This window comes from Misgurnus anguillicaudatus, chromosome 16 (genome assembly GCF_027580225.2).
Source record: "Misgurnus anguillicaudatus chromosome 16, ASM2758022v2, whole genome shotgun sequence".
NCBI lineage: Eukaryota > Metazoa > Chordata > Actinopteri > Cypriniformes > Cobitidae > Misgurnus > Misgurnus anguillicaudatus.
In genome coordinates, this window is record NC_073352.2 from 19,772,837 (window position 1) to 19,795,734 (window position 22,898).

At 34.8% G+C, this 22,898-nt stretch overlaps 1 protein-coding gene across 1 annotated transcript in view; it reads right to left on the reverse strand.

Annotated features, from left to right (window-relative positions):
• Positions 1–18,143: 18,143 nt before the first annotated feature.
• Positions 18,144–22,898, reverse strand: part of pdgfc (platelet derived growth factor c) — a 49,018-nt gene continuing 44,263 nt past the window's right edge. The window contains exons 4-6 of the mRNA XM_073854313.1: positions 21,382–21,586; positions 19,497–19,717; positions 18,144–19,417 (exon numbers count right to left, since the gene is read on the reverse strand). Coding sequence (XP_073710414.1) covers positions 19,304–19,417; positions 19,497–19,717; positions 21,382–21,586 — 540 coding nt within the window. The 3' untranslated portion in view covers positions 18,144–19,303. The remainder of the gene's footprint in view (positions 19,418–19,496; positions 19,718–21,381; positions 21,587–22,898) is intronic.

Genomic DNA, 22,898 nt, shown 5'->3' on the forward strand with positions numbered 1-22,898 from the left:
GCAAGCGTTGGATTTACATAACTTCCTCTTTTGATGGCAAGTCGCTGACTCTCTGTTGCAAGGGATGCCTTATTTCCATAGCAACAGTATCTTGAAGCAGACTGAAGGTTGGCATGAAAGGAAGTATGGTGGGTGTAAAAATGAATTGTTAGATCAACAGAACAGACAGAATTTTAATATGTTTAACATTTAAAACAGAACTCTGAAATGTTTATCCAAAGCCCCCAAAATACTGAACAGCTAACGTGGCACTGAAAGACTTTTGTCATTTTGTATAGCTGCCCTCATTGATTCTGTGCACGGTTGCATATTTTATTAATCTTCCTTACTTTTACTTTTCTTTTTTATATTTTTATTCCTGTCTTATTACTTTTTTATCTGTTTTGGCAGCCACACACTCAAAGCTCAAACATTATGACAGCTTTGATCAAAATGCATGTACTGAAAAACAGTAACTGGCAAATGCAGAAGTGTTATCTTAAAATCTGATGTGCATTGCTTACTGTATGACAAACAGAAAACACTAACTGACTACTTACAACACAGTCTGATAAAAATAAGATATAAATGTTATGACTATAATACATATAATATTAAATTAACCACATTGCATTTTCAGGACACACAATGTGCACTTTTTAACTTAAAGGTGTGGTTTTGGGAGCAGTTTGGATGTCCAGCTTGAGAAGAGAGAAAGAGAAATTGTTTTGGTATTTTGTAGCAGATGTTTCATTTGGGCTTGGCTCTTTTGATCTAAATGAAATTCACCAGGGAACAGTTTCCACCGGTATTGTATCAAATTCAAATGGAATAACACGCATACACATATCAATGCTATAAGCAGTGTGTTCTTCCGGTGATCCATACCCTTGGAGAGCCCCTTGGATCCTCCTCGGGCCTGGCATTGTTCAGGGCTGGTTGGCACCTCAGATGGAAATCATGCCAGCTTTGGGTGTCTTGGAAGCCTGAGAAAAGAATGAAACTGGCCACAGATGCATTCCAAGAAGCAGAGCTAAAGTGATCTTATGGCCTATGATAGTAAGTAATAGTTGGGAAACAAACAGTAAGGATGTGAAAGTAACGGTACATAAATGTAACGTTAGAAAGAAGGTGAACTTTTTTGGTTGTTATGTTTATCCTCCTTTATATTTGCCTTTAAATTGATATGCTATTTTTAACTCTACTGGACTTGTTTATGTGGCTACTCTGCTTTTCTGGAAATTTCATTTTACAGTCATCAGCATGTTGCCATGCAAGCACTACTTAGGTTTTTCTTTTTTTTCCAAATACAGAACAGCAATAAAAAGGGAGTTATTGCAGAGCTTTTCCCAGTAGTGATGCCTTTAGCAAAATATTGAACACAAAGGGACACACTAACATATTCCATCAACAAGCGATAATGAGTGTGATATGTTTTTTAATTGCTGTATGGAAAGGGCACAACCCTGCTGTGTTGTGATAATAACCAAGTTGTTTTTCTTAGAGAATCTTCCATATTCATCCTTAAGCTAAAATGTTCAAGTCATTAAATGTTGAATGTTCAAAATTTAAAGAAAACATTTATAGATTTTATAGATTTAATTTATAAAAAATATAAAATTGGCTAATTTCAAATGGCTTATAATTTTTTTTAATTTATACAAAATATAAAATTGGCTAATTTCAAATGCCTTGTAATTTTTACTTGCATTACAGCTGTAATATAAAAATGGTGTATTTAAAAGTATAGTTCACCTAAAAATGAAAATTCAGCAACCATTGACTCACTTTCATATTGTTACAAAACTGTATAAATGTCTGGTAACACTTTACTTGAAGGGGTGTTCATGAGACTGACATGACACCTTCATAATCATGAAATGATGACGCCATAAACATGAAAAAGATTTTATGAATGTTTATGACAACTGTCATTAAGTGTAATTCGTTCAATTATGTCACTTCCAATGCAAAGATGACATTGTTTGAGATGTCTTTGCCATGGCAACTTGACATAAACCAATACATCATAACTTGACATTACCAAGACAACATAACTGACCAATGTTTACCAGCAATACAAATTGAATTTGTCATTAAAATGTCATTAAATGTGAATACTCTGTCATATAGTTTTATAACAGCGTCATGAATATTTTTCTTGACCTCAACTACAGTGGTACAAATATAATTTGTCATTAAAATGTCATTAAGTGTTAATGCTCCATCAAATAGTTTTATAACAGCGTCATGAATATTTTTCTTGACCTCAACAGTGGTACAAATATAATTTGTCATTAAAATGTCATTAAGTGTTAATACTCTGTCATATAGTTTTATAACAGCGTCATGAATATTTTTCTTGACCTCAACTACAGTGGTACAAATATAATTTGTCATTAAAATGTCATTAAATGTTAATAGTCTGTCATATAGTTTTATAACAGCGTCATGAATATTTTTCTTGACCTCAACTACAGTAGTACAAATATAATTTGTCATTAAAATGTCATTAAGTGTTAATGCTCCATCAAATAGTTTTATAACAGCGTCATGAATATTTTTCTTGACCTCAACAGTGGTACAAATATAATTTGTCATTAAAATGTCATTAAGTGTTAATACTCTGTCATATAGTTTTATAACAACATCATGAATATTTTTCTTGACCTCAACTACAGTGGTACAAATATAATTTGTCATTAAAATGACATTAAATGTTGATATTCTGTCGGGTGGTTTTATAACAGCATCATGAATATTTTTCTTGACCTCAACTACAGTGGTACAAATATAATTTGTCATTAAAATGTCATTAAGTGTTAATGCTCCATCAAATAGTTTTATAACAGCGTCATGAATATTTTTCTTGACCTCAACAGTGGTACAAATATAATTTGTCATTAAAATGTCATTAAGTGTTAATACTCTGTCATATAGTTTTATAACAGCGTCATGAATATTTTTCTTGACCTCGACTACAGTGGTACAAATATAATTTTTCATTAAAATGTCATTAAGTGTTAATACTCTGTCATATAGTTTTATAACAGCATCATGAATATTTTTCTTGACCTCAACTACAGTGGTACAAATATAATTTGTCATTAAAATGTAATTAAATGCTAATAGTCTGTCATATAGTTTTATAACAGCATCATGAATATTTTTCTTGACCTCAACTACAGTGGTACAAATATAATTTGTCATTAAAATGTCATTAAGTGTTAATACTCTGTCATACAGTTTTATAACAGCATCATGAATATTTTTCAGTTCATCGCGTTTTTTTACATTTCCTCCAAGTGTTTAACAAATATAATCAATCATTCACTATTTGACAGAGTATTAACACTTAATGACATTTAAATGACCGTTTAATGTAATGTTAACCCATAAGTTTGATCATTATTTTATGTCATGACAGATTTATGACAATTTATGTTTTATTGGTTTATGTGAAGTTGTCATAACGAAGACATCTTAAACAATGTCATCTTTGCATTTAAAATGTTATAATTGAATAAATGACACTTAATGACAGTTGTCATAAATGTGCATAAAATCTCCTTTATGTTCATGACACGTGTCATGTCATGATTATGAAGGTGTCATGTCAGTCTTATGCACACCCCTTTAAGTAAAGTATCACCAAATGTCTTTGTTCTGATGACCACAAAGAAAGATATTTTGAACAATGTTTGAAACCAAACCTATCATGAGGGGCTTTTTTACTGTTATACTCTATGGAAGTCAATATATAGGGCTCATGGTCAGTTTGGTTTCAAACAAAATATATTCCTTTGTGGTCATCAGAACAAAGACATAATACAGGTTTGTAACAATATGGGAGTAACTGATGAAAGATTTTTCGTTTTTGGGTGAACTTTCCCTTTAAAGCATAATTACCACAAATTGTGTACTGCGCACATCAATCAATCTGTCTTGTTTATTCTTGAGACTAATACAGTGTGACTTTGCATTCAAACAGCACAGTTTGTCATGCCGCCGGCAGTTAACATAAATTCGGTACGAAATGAGTCTATTTTCCCACCAAGAATAAATGTCTGCCATTAGGCCGTCTGACTGGTTGCAGTTGGCGTGAGATATTACCTTTCTCTTTAGCTTCCACGTGACTCTCACGACACTAAGAAAGGTCAGTACTGAATAGCAGTCTCTTCGGAGGACTGTTTGCAATTTCTTTTCTGAGGTCTCAGATCACAGATGGTGCTGGAGTAAGTGTTTCCAAAAAATAATGATGAAAGCAAAGAACATTTTTTGCTCGGTTGTCATGGACCATCAAACTTCATCATTATGAGCTGTGTTATGAAACTGCAGACATAAGACTTCTTTAAAACATGATTTAAATAAACGGGAAGCTTTAGGGAAGTCGTGACACTAAGCGGCTATTTGCAACGCCTCTGGGCAGTTATTTCAGTCATGCACGACTAAAGTCCTATCTAATTTAATAGTGAAAGATAGATATCTCTAAAACCACATATTTCTGACCAACAATTATCCTGACCATAATAACCTTTGATATACAAGCTCAAATTGTGATAAAAACACCTGCGTTACTGCGAATGTGTACATGTTGTATACTTGGATTCTCCCCTAAAGAATCATCAGCCTTTGTTGATTGATGATTGGCTCTTTTAACTAAAAGGCGGGACTTCTGTGGCCAGAAAGGCCATATTGAGCATCCCATTGTTCCCAATTCATAGTAATAGGGATGCTTAAGTTTGTTACATTCAATATTTTTGTTATTAAGCACATCATTTTTACAATGCAGTGTTTGAATCCCTGTGACCATTACGCCATAACACCAGAGCGTGTGTGCTTGAAGTTAGGTAATGCACAGACAACTTTTTAACATTACCACATGGTAATTCAGTGATGCTTTTATATTGGGCCGTTTGATCTTACAAATGGAAGACAGACATCAAAGGCCCCTTGAGAGAAGACGAAAAAGTTTGATATGCAATAAAAGACTGTGGAATCAAGTGTGCTGAGAGGTATTATATGAGACACCACAAAGAAAAGAAAACTTTGAAAACTTTTCCAAATATTCAATCTGTAAATCCCATCAAAGTTTTCACTATAACAATTTATCATCAAACTTTGAACAGATGCTTGGATATACAAAGATAAAGTGTTTGTATGTAGATCAGTTTAATTCAAAGTGAATTCGGACACAAGACCAACATGCAGTATAAGGTGGCGAGTCAGATGCTTTGAGGTATACATCAACAAATAAGTCCACTAGTGTTCAAAGTATTTCAAAGAAGCATTGTGAGCCCTTGTAGCCATGAAGCAGACCAGTGATTTAGGTCAATGGCATCCCAGAGCATCACCCTGCCTTTGAGATTTCAGACCGTTTGCCTTGGACAGAGGCCATCTAAGTGAAGTCAAGCAAGTTCCACCCTGTTCAGACTCCCACAGAGAGAGAGACGGGAGAGGGCTTTGGGTGTATAGTGACCTTCAACCATGACAGGGATTACAAAAAGCCAAGACAGCCCTCACATACTGTACATGCTGTGATGTTTTGTGTTGTCATTTTGATCAGGTCTTTCTTGGAAAAGAAATGTTCAATCTCAATCTCAACAAATGCAGAAATATGTTATGATTGTTTACATTTGTGGCCCAGTCTATAAAACCCTGCTATTTTTGTGATTTACTTTTAGAAAATCATCCTATATAATGAAAGACCATTCTGCTAAAATAATCTTGATATCTTTAACCCTCATAAGCCCCTATTTTCCTGTATACGTTAGAGTTCCCTGGGGGTAAAAATGACCCCAGAGATTAAAAGGGTGATTACAAAAAATATATACATTTTTAATGATACAAATAATATATCATTTTTTTGTTTACTTCCCATCTATACAATAATGCTTTGTTTTGGGAGATATGAAGTACTTTTGTACCTGTTTACAACTCAATTCCTCAACTACACTTGTATATCAAATTTTTATGAGAAATTCACATAAATTATCTAAATTTGATTTAAATTGTTATTAGATATTGATCTAGATGTTATGTGTTGTATTCGACCATTTGGTGTTTAGAAAAAAAAACTAAAGTTTTATGGTTACAGTTTAGGAAATAAATAATTTTGACCAGCAGATGCCCATAGAGACCCATTCATTTTACTGGATGTGGCCAACTGATCAACATCAATACTTTAGTGAAACATTTTGTGAAATTGTGTTTATATAAACATTAGAAAGGTCACACATTTTTTTTATTTCAAATAGTATAATTTTTTGTAGTTTTTGATGCATTTTGAAATGTCTGTTTTTACAAAATGCCACAGAAATTTGACTAAATGTAAGGGTGCGTGCGTGTTTGTGACTTTGCCTTTTTGTGTGTGTGTGTCTGTGTCTTTATGTGTGTGTAAGTTTTACTTTGTCTTTGTGCGTGTGTGTGTGTGGGGGGGGGGCACGCACACACCTGTGTGAGCATTTTACATCTTTGTCTTGCATCTGTGGCTGTTTTTTGCCAAATTCTGTAAAAAATGCTATCTGTGGCAGTCATACCTTTGTGTGTTTATGTGTGTCTGTTTGTTTGTGTGTGTGTGTGTGTGTGTGTGTGTGTGTGTGTGTGTGTGTGTGTGTGTGTGTGTGTGTGTCTGTGTGTCTGTGTGTGTGTGTGTGATTGAGCATGTCTTTTCTATATTGCATTTGTGCTCTAGTACCAGGCCTACCTTTCTGTGTCAAAATTTTCAGATTTATTCTGGATGCACTGATTTTATTTGATGCATATCAAGAAAAAAAAGTTTTTTTTTTACATTTCCCATTCATTTCATTTGGGGTCATTTTTACCCCCAAAGGGCCGCTTTTGGTGAATTTTTTTACACCTCTTTAGAACGACTGAATCAAGCCCAGTTTTTTATATGAATCTTGACAGATAATCTGGAAAAGTCACAAAATCTTATTCCACTGAGATGAAGGGAACATTGTTTTTTAACTAAAGACTAAGATTAACGTAAAATTGACCCCAAGGAATTTATTAGGGTTAATATTGACTGTGTAAGACCATGTCAAAGATTCAAATCAAAGTGAAATTAATGATTGAAATCAAACTGCTCATTACATAATGAGACTTTAACCTTGACTTTGCAGACAGGGTCACATATAGTTATTATTTGTAAAATAACAATAATGCAGTTCACTAACAGAAATTAGCCTATTTTTAATCCCATTGGGAAAAAAGCCGTCTCCTCCACATCGTATCTTTTTTTGCATAGGTATGTCTATGAGCATTGTTGAAACATTGTATCATACCACACCTCGTGTTATTGCCTCCTTGGATGAATTGTTTCATTGTTTTCTTCCTTTGGACAAAACTGTCTGCTAATGCACTTACAAAATCCATAGAGGTTTTACAATAGAGAAACAACACACATTAGAAATATAAAGCTAGGAACATTTGAAACATTGGATGAAAAATGTTGTGTTATTCAACCTCAGATAATTATGAGATGTATTAAAAAAAACTTCTCATCTTTTAGCAATGGGTTTGATAAAAGCAGACTAACACTTTACGTGTGCCATGCGGTGCTTCGTTCCAATGCCAAGACAAACAGACTTTTTTCCTCAGATCAGACTCGTGCTGGGGCTATGGGTGCTGAATGCACGTGGTGTATTCATTGGGAATTCTCCTAATGAAGAGGGACGTCTTGTTAAAACTTTCCAGGAGCTGGCTTGGAATAGGGCGGAAACCTCTCCTTTTCAAAATGAGATCCTTCCACTGTGTTAGGCATCAGTGGTTTCCTAAATTTGTAAACCTTTAACCATTAAAGAGTAAACTGACCCCAGCTGTTGTTTTTTCTTCTCCTCTCTCCCCACTTTTTTCTCGCTTCTCCGAACAACCACATCACTGATCTGGATTAGAGGGTCTGGAAAGTGATGTTTAGATGTGAATGGCCATTTTGTGGACTGCTGACTTGTAATATGGAGGTCTTTACATGTGGTTTGTGACCCTTTTTTCTGAAAGGTCAAAAAGGAAAATGGAGGAAGTCTGCATCATTCTGCAGCGCCATTAGGTCTGAATGACTAACAAAGAGAAGGTCTGTTTGCTATGCGGAGCACTGGGTGGGATAAAACATGAAAGCATGACAGTTAAAGTCACACTGTCAAATGTAAAGATACAAGGTCATTTTCTCTCAGGTGTTCTCCATTCAGAATCAGGTTTCACTTTCCTATTAAGGTGAAGGGGAACTGAGATGATGTTCTCATTACTTGGGCTGTTACTGCAATGACCTCTGTGGATTTGGGTGGTCTGGTGAAAACATTGTTCATAAAAGCATTAGTAATTGCATAGATGACTCATATTTTGGGAGTGATGTTCAAATATGTCCAGCTTTTTAATTGAAGAATTGAACATTTTCAAAACCCAAGTCAATCCGACATCAAAACCCAACCTCGTTCCGATGTCAAAACCCAAGGTTGGGCTAACGCCAAAACCCAAGGTCGGGCTAACGTCAAAACCCAAGGTCGGGCTAACGTCAAAACCCAAGGTCGGGCTAATGTCAAAACCAAATGTCAATTCGGTGTCAAAACCCAATGTCGGGCTCAAGTCAAAACTTAACATTAATTTGACGTCAACACCCAACGTCCATCCGACGTCAAAACCCAACATCAATTTGACGTCAAAACCCAACGTCCACCCGACGTCAAAACCCAACGTCAATTTGACGCCAACACCCAACGTCGATCCGAAATCAAAACCCAACATCGTGCTCACGTCAAAACTTAACGTCAATCCGACGTCAAAACCCAACGTTTATCCGACATCAACACCCAACGTCGATCCGAAATCAAAACCCAACATTGTGCTCACGTCAAAACTTAACGTCAATCCGACGTCAAAACCCAACGTTCATCTGACGTCAAAACCCAACGTCTGGCTGACGTCACAAACCAACTTCAATCTGACATCAAAACCCAACGTCAATTTTACGTCAAAACCCAACGTCTGGCTGACGTCAAAACCCAACATCGGAATGACGTCAAAACCCAATGTCGGGCTAACGTCAAAGCCCAACGTCGGAATGGCGTCAAAATCCAACATCGGCTGACTTCAAAACCCACTGTTGGACTGACGTTAAAACCCAAACATCGATCCGACGTCAAAACTTAACGTCGATTTGATGTCAAAACCCAACGTCGATCTGATGTCAAAACTCAACGTTGACCCGACGTCAAAACCCAATGCTGATCTGATGTCAAAACTCAACATCAACCCGACGTCAAAACCCAACGCTGATCCGACATCAAAACCCAACTTTAAGCTCGGACTCTATCATAAGTCTTATTTATTAAAAAAAATAACTGCTTAAAGAACAAATTCGACTGAAAAGACTGAAACCAAAACCCACTGACATACTTAACCCTCATACGCTCCAATTTTCCTGTATACGTTATAGTTCTGTGGGGGTAAAAATTACCCCAGAAATTAAAAGAGTGATTACAAAATATATATATAGATTTTTAATGATACAAATAATATTTTTTTTGTTTGTTTACTTCCCATCTATACATTAATGTTTTGTGAGACATGAAGTACTTTTGTACCTGTTTAACACTAAATTCCTCAACTACACCATTAGCTTGCCTGTAAAATATCACATTTTTATGAAACATTCACATAAATTATCTAAATTTGATTTGAATTGTTTTTAGAAATTGATCTAGATGCTACTTGTTGAATTTGGCCATGAGGTGCTTAGAAAGAAAAACATAAAAGAATTACAGTTTAGGAAATAAATCCCATAGAGACCCATTCATTTCAAGGGATGTGGCCAACTGCTCACATCACTACTTTAGTGATACATTTTGTGAATTTATGTGTATATAAACATTAGAAAGGACATACAAAATAAATATTATTTCAAATAGTAGATTTTATTGTAGTTTTTGATGCATTTTGAAATGTGTGTCTGTGTGGGTGTAACATTGTCTTTCTGCATGTCTGTGTCTGTATGTGTGTGTAATTGTAACTGTATCTTTGTTAGTTAGTTAGTTAGTTTGTGTGTGTGTGTGCGTGTGCGCGCGTGTGTGTGTGTGTGTGTGTGTGTGTGTGTGTGTGTGTGTGTGTGTGTGTGTGTGTGTGTGTGTGTGTGTGTGTGTGTGTGTGTGTGTGTGTGTAAGCATGTCGTTTCTATATTGCATTTGTGCTCTAGTACCCGGCCTTCATTTCTGTGTTGAAATGTTCAGATATATTCTGGATGCACTGATTTTTTTTGACCTAATCGGAAAAGTCACAAAATCTTATTCCAATGAGTCACAAAATATCATTCTAAAATCACTTATTGATCATTTATCATTACTTTGTTTATTTTACAATGACAACTCATTTGCATTAACTGCCCATAAAAATTATATAAAAAATGATATGTCTTTTTTGTTTAAAAAAGTTAAATATATTTATTATTGCCTTTAAGATGAAATTCTTTGTTGTTTTTTCATTTGTTTTTCATCTGGTTTGATAAATAGATTTTGGAAAATGTTTTTTACATTTCTTCATGACAAAAGCCTTTTTTTGTGTTTAGTTTTTTCAGTCTTTGGCTATGAACAAATCAGAGCCAGCAATACCCAATGTAAGCCAGATTCAGCTTAGAACGTGTTGCTATCTGGGTTCTCATAGCTGCTTAAGCTACAATGTGTTTTATGTTTCTCAGACGTTACAAAGACCTAATTCACAGCACAAGATCAATAAAAGGTTGTCCCTAAATGCTTTGTGTATGCGACTCTAACATCTGAGAGCAACCAAACTTATCTGCATATATTGACAGTTAGACAAAAAAGACCTTTAACTCTTCTAAGTTTGTTTTCTTTTGTACATGAGATTCTGTGAAATTTTGCTGTTATCTATCAATGTAATGTAGTTTAAAGGGTTTATAGTGTCTTAGCATGTTGGGATGCCAAGAGAATAATTTTAATTTGTTAAAAACTACATAAATTACTGCAACAAGCATTCAAACGAAAGTTGAATAACTACGAACTTTCTTTGTTGGATATAGATTTGAACTACTGTTGAATGCAAAATTCTTGCCAAACATGTCACTAAACTAGACACAAATGTGTAATCTTTGCATTATTGGAAAAATCATTGAGCACAGTTTGGAAGTGGAGTTTCCTCTTGGAAAAAATAACCAACATAATTAGATCTGATTAATCTCAGTCTGACACATTGACATTAAGGTTCTATGTTTTCATTAAAGTATGTGTTTTTATTTAAAGCCTAATAGCCTCTTAGTCACAGAATTGGATGTGGTCTCCTAGATTTTAAACCATGACTACTTTCGCTGAATGACATAGACATCTCATACATCATCACTTTGGCGTTTAAACTTGGAATTGTAAAATCAGATGGTTTTAAAAAGTTTGCATTTCTGGTGATATCATGGCATCCAACCACAATGCAATATATTTAAAGTCCTTCAGTTTATTTCTGAAAGTGACTTATATTAGAAAAGAGCAGGATAAGCAGAGTTTTTACACTATGGTCAGCAGTTTGTGTGTAAATGTGACACAGCATCTGTCACTGTTAGAGAGATGGAAGTGTCCAGTAAGCTCAGCTCAACAGTAATTTCCTCCAGACTCATCATGCAACTCCGTCAATCTCCAGATATCAAACTAATATTATTAATAGAGGGAAATGAGAAAGCAAAATTGGGTTGGAAAAACAAATTAAGAATCAAAATGTAGGTATAGTGTATGAAGTATGAAATAGTGATGAATTATAAGCCAGTGGACATAAATGACCATGTTTCCTGAGAATGACTCTTAGTTTGAAGCTTAAGGAGAATGCTGAATGTTCATAACTTCCACAGGCTGCACTGTAAAAAAAATCTGTAGAAATTACAATGTTATTGCAGCTGGGTTGCCGGTAATTTACCGTAGATTTACATTTATGTTATTTACTGGCAAGAGTTTGTTCAAAGTTAAATAAATTTTAAATATTAACAAGTCTTTATCTTTACAGAATAAAACTATACAATAACAGCCTCATGCAAAGCATTCTGGGAACCAGAAATCATCATCAACCTTTTTCTGTTTTTTGCTTCAGATTTTGTTTCCCCGAATGTTTTGCTTGATGCTGTTTTTTTAGTTTTACTCTGTAAAGACAAAACTTGTAAATGTTTAATGTTCATTTAACTTTGAACAAAATGTTGCCAGTGAAGAGCATACATTTGGATCTGCGGTGGGTTACCGGCAGCCCAGCTGCAATTTCTGCGGAATTTTTTTACAGTGTGTGGATATATTCAGAGTGGATCTCTCGAAAACTATAGGTCAGTTTTTATCATGAGAGTGCATGAACCTGCATCAGCATATTGCAAAACATGTTGGAATACTAGGTTTGTGGAAAAAAGCAACCATCCGTCAAGAAACAAATTTTTATAATTAGCAAACTTAAAAAAAAAAAAAATATATATATATATATATATATATATATATATATATATATATTTTTTAAGTTTTTTTTTTAAATTTGTATATATTTAAATGTATTTAAATATATACATTTATATTTATTTTTTTATTTATAAGCTAAAAGTTACATTTTAGAGCTGCATGACACTGAATAAAATATTTTCACTGTAATAAAAATCTGTAGAAATTACAATGTTATTGCAGCTGGTGTGCCGGTAATTTACTGTAGATTTAAATTGATGTTATTTACTGGCAAGAATTTGTTCAAAGTTAAATATATTTTAAATATTAACAAGTCTTTATCTTTACAGAATAAAACTATAAAATAACAGCCTCATGCAAAGCGTTCTGGGAACCAGAAATCTTCATCAACCTTTTTCTGTTTTTTTTTGCAATCAGATTTTGTTTCCCAGAATGTTTTGCTTCATGCTCTTTTTTTAGTTTTACTCTGTAAAGACAAAGACTTGTAAATGCTTAATGTTCATTTAACTTTGAACAAAATGTTGCCAGTAAAAAACATAAATTTAAATCTACTGTAAGTTACCGGCAACCCAGCTGCAATTTCTATGGATTGTTTTTTACAGTGCATGTATCTTTTCAAAATATATAATTAGTGGAGAAACATAACTTTTGGATTACAGGTGGATTATAGATTGTGGCTTAACCTTGTTGACACCATTCATACCATATTCTAGCTCTTTATAAACCCACAAACTCTATGTGCATACTGAGTAAATTTCATTTTTCAAAAAGAGGCCAATGGAGTACAAAAGATGGGACATAAGTTGACTGTAATGTTTTGAATGCTAAACATGCTGGACAAAAGAAGGTTTGCAAAAGATATCACATGACATCTTTAGTGGAAAGCAAACTGTCCACATCCTTGTGATTAATGCCACTCAGATGTCAGATCATTACTTTAGCCAGGAACCACAGCCAGTCCCTGAAAAAGCACAGAGGAGAGAGCCCTATAATTAACTAAATGAGACCAAACCCACAGTCCAGCGTTCATACGCACATCGGATTCATCTCAAAGGTGCAGCCATGATTTTATTGAGCTCTCTATAAACTTTGACAGTGAAATACTCTCTGAAAGCATCTGTGGAACATAAAATATCCTCCGCTCATAAATTTTCAGATTTTAGCTACAAAACATTTATTTTTTTAAATTGTTATTGTTCTTGTTATTACTCTTATATTTCAGAGTTTGAGCTCTCAGTGTAAAGTAAAGAAGAGTAAAGTAGCATTAAACAGCCAAATAAAATAAAAACAAAAGCAAGAATTCACCTTAACCAAATATCACTGGGGTAAAAACAGATCTACACAAATGAAAATGTACACTGTAAACCCAGACAAGTTGAATTTACTTAAAAATTGGAGGAAAGTTGTTGCCCTAAAAAAATTAAACTAAAACAAGATTTACCTTAAAAATTCTAATAATTCCAATATCATTCAGCAAGTTCGTTAAACTTAAAAATGTGTCATGTTAATTTCTCTGTCCAACATCTCCACTTAGTTAGACTTTCTTTTTTAATTAATTTATAATTATATTAGGCTACTTTTAGTGTTATAAATGGGATTATAATACAAAACTCACAACAGACTATAAGTCAGTCATTGAATAAACTTGATTCTCCACATAAACACGCAAAAAACTTGCATTGCCAGTACTGTGGAAAGAGATACAATAAAATGTGCTGAACATGGTTTATGTAAGTAAACACTGATCACCGGTGACTTTACAAAATTTTAATTTACAACAAAACATTATATAAATATAAAAGCTTAAACATTTATGAAATTTCATTAACAAATATTTAAGTAGTTAAAGTTCTGATCAGTTCTTATTCTGTGAAAAGCAAAAATAATCAAAATACTCAGGCAAAAAGTACATGTACTGAAAAATCTTAAAAGAAAAATCCAGATAATTTACTCACCACCATGTCATCCAAAATGTTGATGTCTTTCTTTGTTCAGTCGAGAAGAAATTATGTTTTTTGAGGAAAACATTGCAGGATTTTTCTCATTTTAATGGACTTTAATAGACACCAACAATTAACACTTACCTCAACATGTAACAGTTTTTTTCAACGGAGTTTCAAAGGACTATAAACGATCCAAACGAGGCACAAGGGTCCCATCCAGCGAAACGACTGTCACTTCCGACAAGAAAAAAAATGCTCCCCTAAACCACAACTTTTCGTCTAGGTCCGGTCCAGCGTGACCTAACGTAAATGCGTAGTGACATAGGGAGGTCACGTGTTACATATATAAAACGCACATTTGCGGATCATTGTAAACAATAAACTGACACAAAGACATTAATTAGTATCAGTTGACATACAACAATGTCGGAACGGTCCTCTTTCAACATACTTGTAAACACTGGGGCGGAGTTTCGTGTTCGTCTTCTGTGACCTCTTGACGTCATGACGTATTGCGTGGGGTCACGATGGCGCATCACGACCGGATCTAGACGAGAAGTTGGGTATATTTGTTATTTTTCTTGTCAAAAATGACAATCGTTTTGCTAGATAAGACACTTATGCCTCAGTTGGGATCATTTATAGTCCTTTGAAACTCCTTTGAAAAAAAACTGTTACATGTTGAGTTAAGTGTTAATTGTTGGTGTCTATTAAAGTCCATTAAAATGAGAAAAATCCTGCAATGTGTTCCTAAAAAAACATAATTTCTTCTCGACTGAACAAAGAAAGACATCAACATTTTGGATGACATGAATAAATTATCTGGATTTTTCTTTTAAGAAAATGGAATATTCCTTTAAGTTCATTTCACCTGAATGTTTCAGTTTAATGAATTGTATATGCTTAAGTTAAATGAACTAAGATTTTTGAAGCACATCTCCAAAACTCAAAATAATAAGTGAAAATAACATTAAAGGTCCTGCATTAAAAGTTTTAAAAATATTGACATTATTACTGCATGTTTTTAACGCTTCATATAAACCATTGCTAAATATTGTTACACCCAAGAAATAACAAAAAACAGACCTATTACACAGTGAGATGTCAAGCAATAATCGCAAATAATTGGATTTTTGTTTTTATACAAACTGTAGTTAAAGGGGACATCTCATGAAAATCTGACTTTTTCCATGTTTAAGTGCTATTATTGGGTCCTCAGTGCTTCTATCAACATATAAAATGTGTAAAAGAACAACCCAGTAAATTAGTTTTGGTAAACCATTCTCTGCAAGCATGTGAACAGGTGTGAAATAGGTCATTGATATGTAGCTCCCTTTGTGATGTCAGAAGGGGATGATACCACCCCTTATTCTGCACTATGCAACCATGGCACTGCCATTTAGTTAAACTAATTTGCATTTTAAAGGACACACCCAAAACAGCACATTTTTGCTAACACCTACAAAGTGGCAATTTTAACATGTTATAATAAATTATCTATATGATATTTTGAGCTAGAACTTCACATACTATGGGAACACCAAACATTTATTTCATATCTTAAAAAAGCCTTGTGAAATGTTCCATTTAAGCCAAAAAGAAATGATACAGGAATATCAAGTTCATCACAGACAGGCTGTCCATTACTGTGTGATGCTACATAACATCAAGACATCTTCTGACTTTTATATAATACATCAATTCAAATTCTTATCTCTCCTTCACATGTTCCCTTTAAAGACTAATGGCTGATCTCAAACCATTAGGTGGCTTGTTCGAATGGTTTGTCAAGTGTAGGTGTTCTGCAAACAAAGTTTAAAAACAAAAACATTACATCAAAGAATAACTGTTTGACAAAATGACAGAGGAATGAATCAGAAGGGACGAGGCAATAGACATCAGACAAGGAATAACACGGATTGAGTCATCATGTTAGTTTTAAGCAAAGAATGTTGCCCATTTTGTTTACTCAGCTGCTTGTCGAGTCAATCAAAATGAAATTTGTGATCAAAGTGTTATTTTTCTGTGATGTTATTTGTGATTTTGTTCCAGCTTTTACATGTCATCTCAGAGCTTTTGAAATGTTTTAACATTGTTCTGTCACTGATATTATATGATATGATATGTGTCAGTTACACCAGTACAATATTATTATTCACTTTGTCACCCAGAGTATGTACATGCAAAATGACATGTTCATTATGTACACATAAAAGCATAACCAATATCTGCTGTGAGAATATTTGTAAGTACTTTAAGTTCTTCTTTTCCATGACACAAAATATAAACACGGCAGAAATATAGCCTAATATGAAGGGACAACAATGATAAATATGAGAATGAAAAAATCTGAAAACATAACACTCTCAAATGTAAAATGTCTACTCTATCACATACAGTATGCAGAGACTCACTTTTTTATAGGAACAAATTTAAATGTAGTATATATTTGTCCAAAAAACACTATGGAGTGGTTTCCCAGACAGCGCTTATCGTAGCCCCAGACTAAAATGCATGTTTGAGCTGGCTTTATTTTAAAACATCTTGCACTGAGATATCTTAACATATATCAGGGCCATGTTTTGTCTCAAGATGCAAACATCTCAAGGTATGTTTGTTAAATTTCTTAAATATCCTAATATAGCTAAGGCCTAGTCCTGGATTTTCTTTAAAAAAATCCAGATAATTTACTACATCCAAAATGTTTATGTCCATCTTTGTTCAGCCCAAGATTTTTCTCATTTTAATGGACCCCAACACTTTACAGTTTTAATGCAGTTTAAAATTGCTGTTTTAAAGGACTCTTAACGATCTCAAACGAGGCATAAGGGTCTTATTTAGCGAAACGATTGTCATTTTTGGAAAGAAAAATAAAAAATATGCACTTTTAAGCCACTTCTTCTCGTCTTCCTGCGTCCTGTGACGCGTCAGCACGACCTCATGAATGTGCGTATAGTGACGTGGAAAGGTCACATGTTACATATATGAAACGCACATTTGCGGACCATTTTAAACACTACACTGACACAAAGACATTAATTACCGTAGTATCATTCGACATACTACAACGTCGGAACGGTCCTCTTTCTCCACACTTGTAAACACTGGGGCATAGTTTTGCATACGTCATCCGTGACCTCTTGACGTGATGATGTATTGCGTGAGGTCATGCTGGCACATCACAGGACCGGAGGAAGACAAGAAGTTGTGGTCCAAAGTATTTTTTATTTTTCTTGCCAAAAAAGAAAATATTTTCACTAGATAAGACCCCCACGCCTCGCCTGAGATCGTTCAGAGTCCTTTGAAACTGCAATTTTAAACTGCATTAAAACTTTTACGTGTTGGGGTCCATTAAAGTCCATCAAAACGAGAAAAATCCAGGAATGTTTTCCTCCAAAAAAATACAACTTCTTCTCGACTGAACAAAGAAAGACACCAACATTTTGGATGACATGGTGGTGAGTAAATTATCTGGATTTTTTTAAGAAAGTGGACTAATCCTTTAATCTAAACCCTGTCTGGGTCGAGCGTAACATTTTAAGGCATTATTAAGTAACACAATTAAGAAAAAGTAACATTTTTGAAAGGTTAAGGTCCACGTGAGACAGACAGCAGTTTGATGTGTTTTAATGCATCTTTTATATCTGAAAGGTAACTGTCAGGTTGCAGTTCATAACTCAGGGGTCACTTGGAAAACCTATAAAAAGTTTGATCATCATTTAATGGTAAGAGCAACAGAGTACTGGCAGTTCTATGTCCCTTTAACTTCTAAAAAGTCTATGTACATGAACATCTAACATTCCTCAATCCAAAACAATGCTTTATTACATATATCAAACAAGTGGAATTGAAAAGTATAAATGTCTCCACAAAAGAGTGACTAATACTGCAACAAAATACTACTGTGATTATGAAAGTGGAAAAAGATTCTAACAAAATTCCAAAATCTCGGTACCAAAAATTGTAATAATGTAGAAAAAAGTCCAAAAAAACAGAACTTTAAATGTATTTACACAAGATTCACTTTTGCATTTGTATAGTTTAACAGTGTGAACGAAGCCATTCTCACAAGAGTCTATAGTTCGTTTCAAACAGTAAAAGATGAGCAAAAAGATTTCCGCTGTTCAATCATTTCATTTCGAAAAGTAGCAAAATGACAAGCTTATCTTCCCTGAATGATTCTTTACAAACTATTAATGAAATTTGGCTTTCAATTCAGTGATAAGAAGAGCTGGTTAATTCAAGAAATTCATGTCTTTGGGATATCCTATAAAAGACAGTGTCCAAACCATCACAATCTTTGAAAGTGGATGCACGGTCTTACAGCTAGGGTCCTTTGATATTTTCTGTGATGAAAAATAAGCAAAGACCAAAAACTATTCAAGAAAACATCTGTTGCCAAATGTGCTTGCTCCTCAAGTAACACATCTTTAGGAAACACATGAGTCCCTTTGGAGTAACAGTAATTCATAGTTTAGTTTGGCTTTTTCTCATTTTCTCTCTCTTCCTTTTTTCACTTACTCATCCAAACCAAAAGCACTAAACCCACTTCAGGCCATCTAGTTATCCTGGAATCCAAGATATAATTTTTAAGATGATCTCTTCCGCATTCTCATTTCCTAAACCTGCATTGCTCTGTTCGTGTGCGTGCACACACACACTCATACAGTACATGTGAAAATTATACACACACAGAAGTAAGACTGTGTCCAATTATTCTCCAAATATTCCATGCTATCATCACGAGGCCAGTGGAAACTTCATGGGTTAATTCTTGATGGATTTGGAGCCCAAAGAGAATGGAACTGTAGGCTTAGATGAGTCAAGATAAGATCTCCAAACCTGGGTTGCATTAGTTTGCAACATCAGGGTAAAAACGCTTTAGCTCACTTTGCCAGAAAAATTTCCCTGGGTGAAGCAAAGTCTGTTGGGGGGCCAGTGTATTTTCCTGGGACTGGTTTAGTCGGAGTCATTTTTACACACACAGCTACACTCCTCGTGGTGCTCCAAGGAGACGTCTGTCAGAGTTTTTTGCAGCCCGCGACCCCCTGTCCTGTGTTTTAGCATTAAAACCTGCGAAAGAAAAGATTATTAAAGCTTTCAACAAATCACACCTTCCGCACACACGGATAAGAGGCTCTTAGTGTTATACCTCATGGTATTTCTTGGCCACCTTGGTGGGCGAGCACTGGCAATCATAGCAGCGATGAGAGCAGCAGGCGCAGTTTCCCCCGCAGCGCTTCACCAGCAGGCAACTAGGCCAAAAGATCGCGTCTGTCTTTTTCAGCTCTTCGCGCAGTGAGACGGAAAAATTTCGTGGAGTGCAACTGTACATCTGTACTTCCTCTCGAAGCAGGTTCAGATCCACCACTCCTACACGAGCACAAATAGATGTGGCTTTGCAAAATGCATTCCAAAAATAGTGTTCCTCTCATCAGTGAAATTACAGACCAAAACATTTGCTTGCAAAGGGCTTTTTATGTTTTTTCGTCAACAAAAGGGAACATGATAGGGAAAATACGCATTTTGTTAATTATAATTAAATGCCTTTAAAGGGACACTCCACTTTTTTTGAAAATATGCTCCCCTAGAGTTAAACATTAGATTTTTACAGTATTGGAATCCATTAAGCTGATCTCCGGGTCTGGCGCTAGCACTTTTAGCATAGCTTAGCATAATTCATTGAATCTAATTAGACCATTAGCATTGCGCTAAAAATAACCAACGAGTTTCGATATTTTTTCCTATTCAAAACTTGACTCTTTTGTAGTTACATCGTGTACTAAAACCGACGGAAAAATAAAAGTTGCGATTTTCTAGGCAGATATGGCTAGGAACTATACTCTCACCATGGCGCAACAACCAAGGACTGTGCCGTCGCAACATGGCCGCAATGATATTACGAAGCGCCTGAAAATAGTCCCCTTGGTTACTTTCAATAGCAGGGGACTATTTCTGGGCACTGCGTAATATCATTGCGCCTCTTGCAGCTATGGTACGGCAGCAAAGTCCTTGCCCGTTACGCCAAAATGAGAGTACAGTTCCCAGCCACATCGGCATAGAAAATCGCAACCCTGAACCCTCCGTCAGTCTTAGTACACGATGTAACAAGATTTAAATAGGAAAAATATTGAAACTCTTTGGTTATTTTTAGCGCAATGCTAATGGTCTAATCAGATTCAATGGATTATGCTAAGCTATGCTAAAAGCGGTACCGCCAGAGGACATCGGCTAAATGGATTCCAAAACGATAAAAATGAAACATTTAACTCTACGGGAGCTGGAAAATGAGCATATTTAAAAAAAAAAGTGGAAATCACTATAGACATTTATAGTTTATGGATGATTAATTGAAACAAATTTAAAAGTTTAAATGAATAAAAACTAGAGCTGGGCATAGATAAATTTAGATTAATCTCATACATAATAAAAGTAATTTTTTGCATAACATATGAGTTTGTGATGTGTTATTATTATGTATATATAAATACACACACATTAATGTGGGTATTTAAAAAACATTTACATGTGTGTGTGTATATATATATATTTATATTTTTATATATATTTATATTTTTATATTCTAAATTATATATAAATAAAAAACGATATTTAAATAAAACATTTCTTAAATGTGTGTGTGTGTGTGTGTGTTTAAATATACATAATATTTACACACATCACAAACAAATATATTATGCAAAAAATACTTTTATTTTGTATGACATTCATCTAGATTAATATATGCCCAGCCCTAATAAAAATATATTTTTTAAGTACCTGGGTATAATATATGTTTAAAATTTGGTTTCTTTTTCACAATTGTTAAATTGTTTATTTTTTATGTATTTCATATATTTTAAATATGCCATTTTGTAGAGCATTTAAGTATACATTTTTTAGTGTGCTCCCTGGATTCAAACCCATGACCTTTTGAGCTACACTGTAAACAATGACTAAAAAAGCACTTTAAAAAAAGACCACAAACTTTGACTAAAACAAATGTGTTAAAACTATTCTGAACACATGATCTTTACCTCTTTTCTTTTGGTGGAAGAAAGACTTGCCCACCACCTGCCAAGTAGGCTTGTAAAGGTCTTCCATGTCCACCTGCCAGCGGTCTGGCTCCAAGTATTTCATCACCTCCTCCATTGTACTGAAAGTAGATACAGCCTCATTCAAAGCATCAACACTCTGCATCCATGACAGTACCTGCGCAGCTGCCTCAGGCTCCTGTTGTTTCTGAAAACACAAAATATAAGCAGGGATATGAAGAGAGTCTCAGCCTTAGGGATGCCTTATATGTAATAATTTAATAATCTAATATTACATTAATTTTATCTAAATTTGCAATTTATTTACTGTATTCTTTGACACCCTATCCACAAGATCAATTAACCATCCTGTAAAAACCTTCACCCTGTTTGAACTCTACCGCATGCCAGGACATCAACAATGATACCCGTGGTGTTGGGCAACCTGCAGGAAATCATAATTTTATACAAGGCTCAACTCTACTCCAATGCCTCAGGTCCTGTGGGATCTGTCAACATGTCCTTTATCCAGCAGCTTAATTCAGGAATACTAACATAATCCCCCTATGAGTGACACATCCAATAGCGCACTCCAAAATCAGGTAACAGGTAGGGAGCGAGTTGGCGCGACAACCACCGTATAAAGGACATGACGTTAATGAAAGGTCTGAGATTTTTACAACGATAACATATCACTGCAAAGAAGAAAGCAGTAAATAAGGTCACCAGCAGAGCCTGAATAAAGTTTGAGTGAAGCATTGGACCCTAATGCAGAGACATCCTTGACTGCATGTAAAATAATACTGTACATTGGTCTAAGACCACTACAGAAAAATGCTTGAATATTGCATTCTGTAAGGGTAAAAACATGTTTTATTCAAAAGCAACTCAATTCAGTAAAAAATTGAGAGCAAAGCCACTGTAAAAATTATGCCAAATCAACATACTTTTTATTAGTTCAGGTTCATAATTATTACATGCATTTCATGCAAACTCCCAAAAATAGGGTCCTAAAATAGTCTTTGTCAGGCTGTATGGTTCCATATAAAACATCCAGGTTCTGCTGGACAAAAGGTTCTTCATACTGGAGAAAGGGTATACAGACTATAAAAAATGAGAAAGAAATGTATGTTTTAAGTCAAAAGTTTTCAAAAGTTTTTTGGCGTGCGGCCCCCCTGGTGTACGGTGTATTCCTTCATGTCCCACCAGAGAAAATTTATGGCATAAAACTTCTAAAACGTAAAATTTTAATTAAAGGTGCAGTGTGTAAATTTTAGCGCCATCCAGTGGTGAGGTTGCGAATTGCAACCAACGGCTCAGTCCACTCCTCACCCCTCGCTTTTGAAACGCATAGAGAAGCTATGGTAGCCGCCACCGGAAAAACACGTAATTGACGGTGACAACTTAGTAAAAAAAGTTTGCCCGTTAAAGGCTTCTGTAGAAACATAGTGGCACAAAATGGCGACTTCCACATAAGGGGACCCTCTGTGTATGTAGATAAAAACGTCTCATTCTAAGGT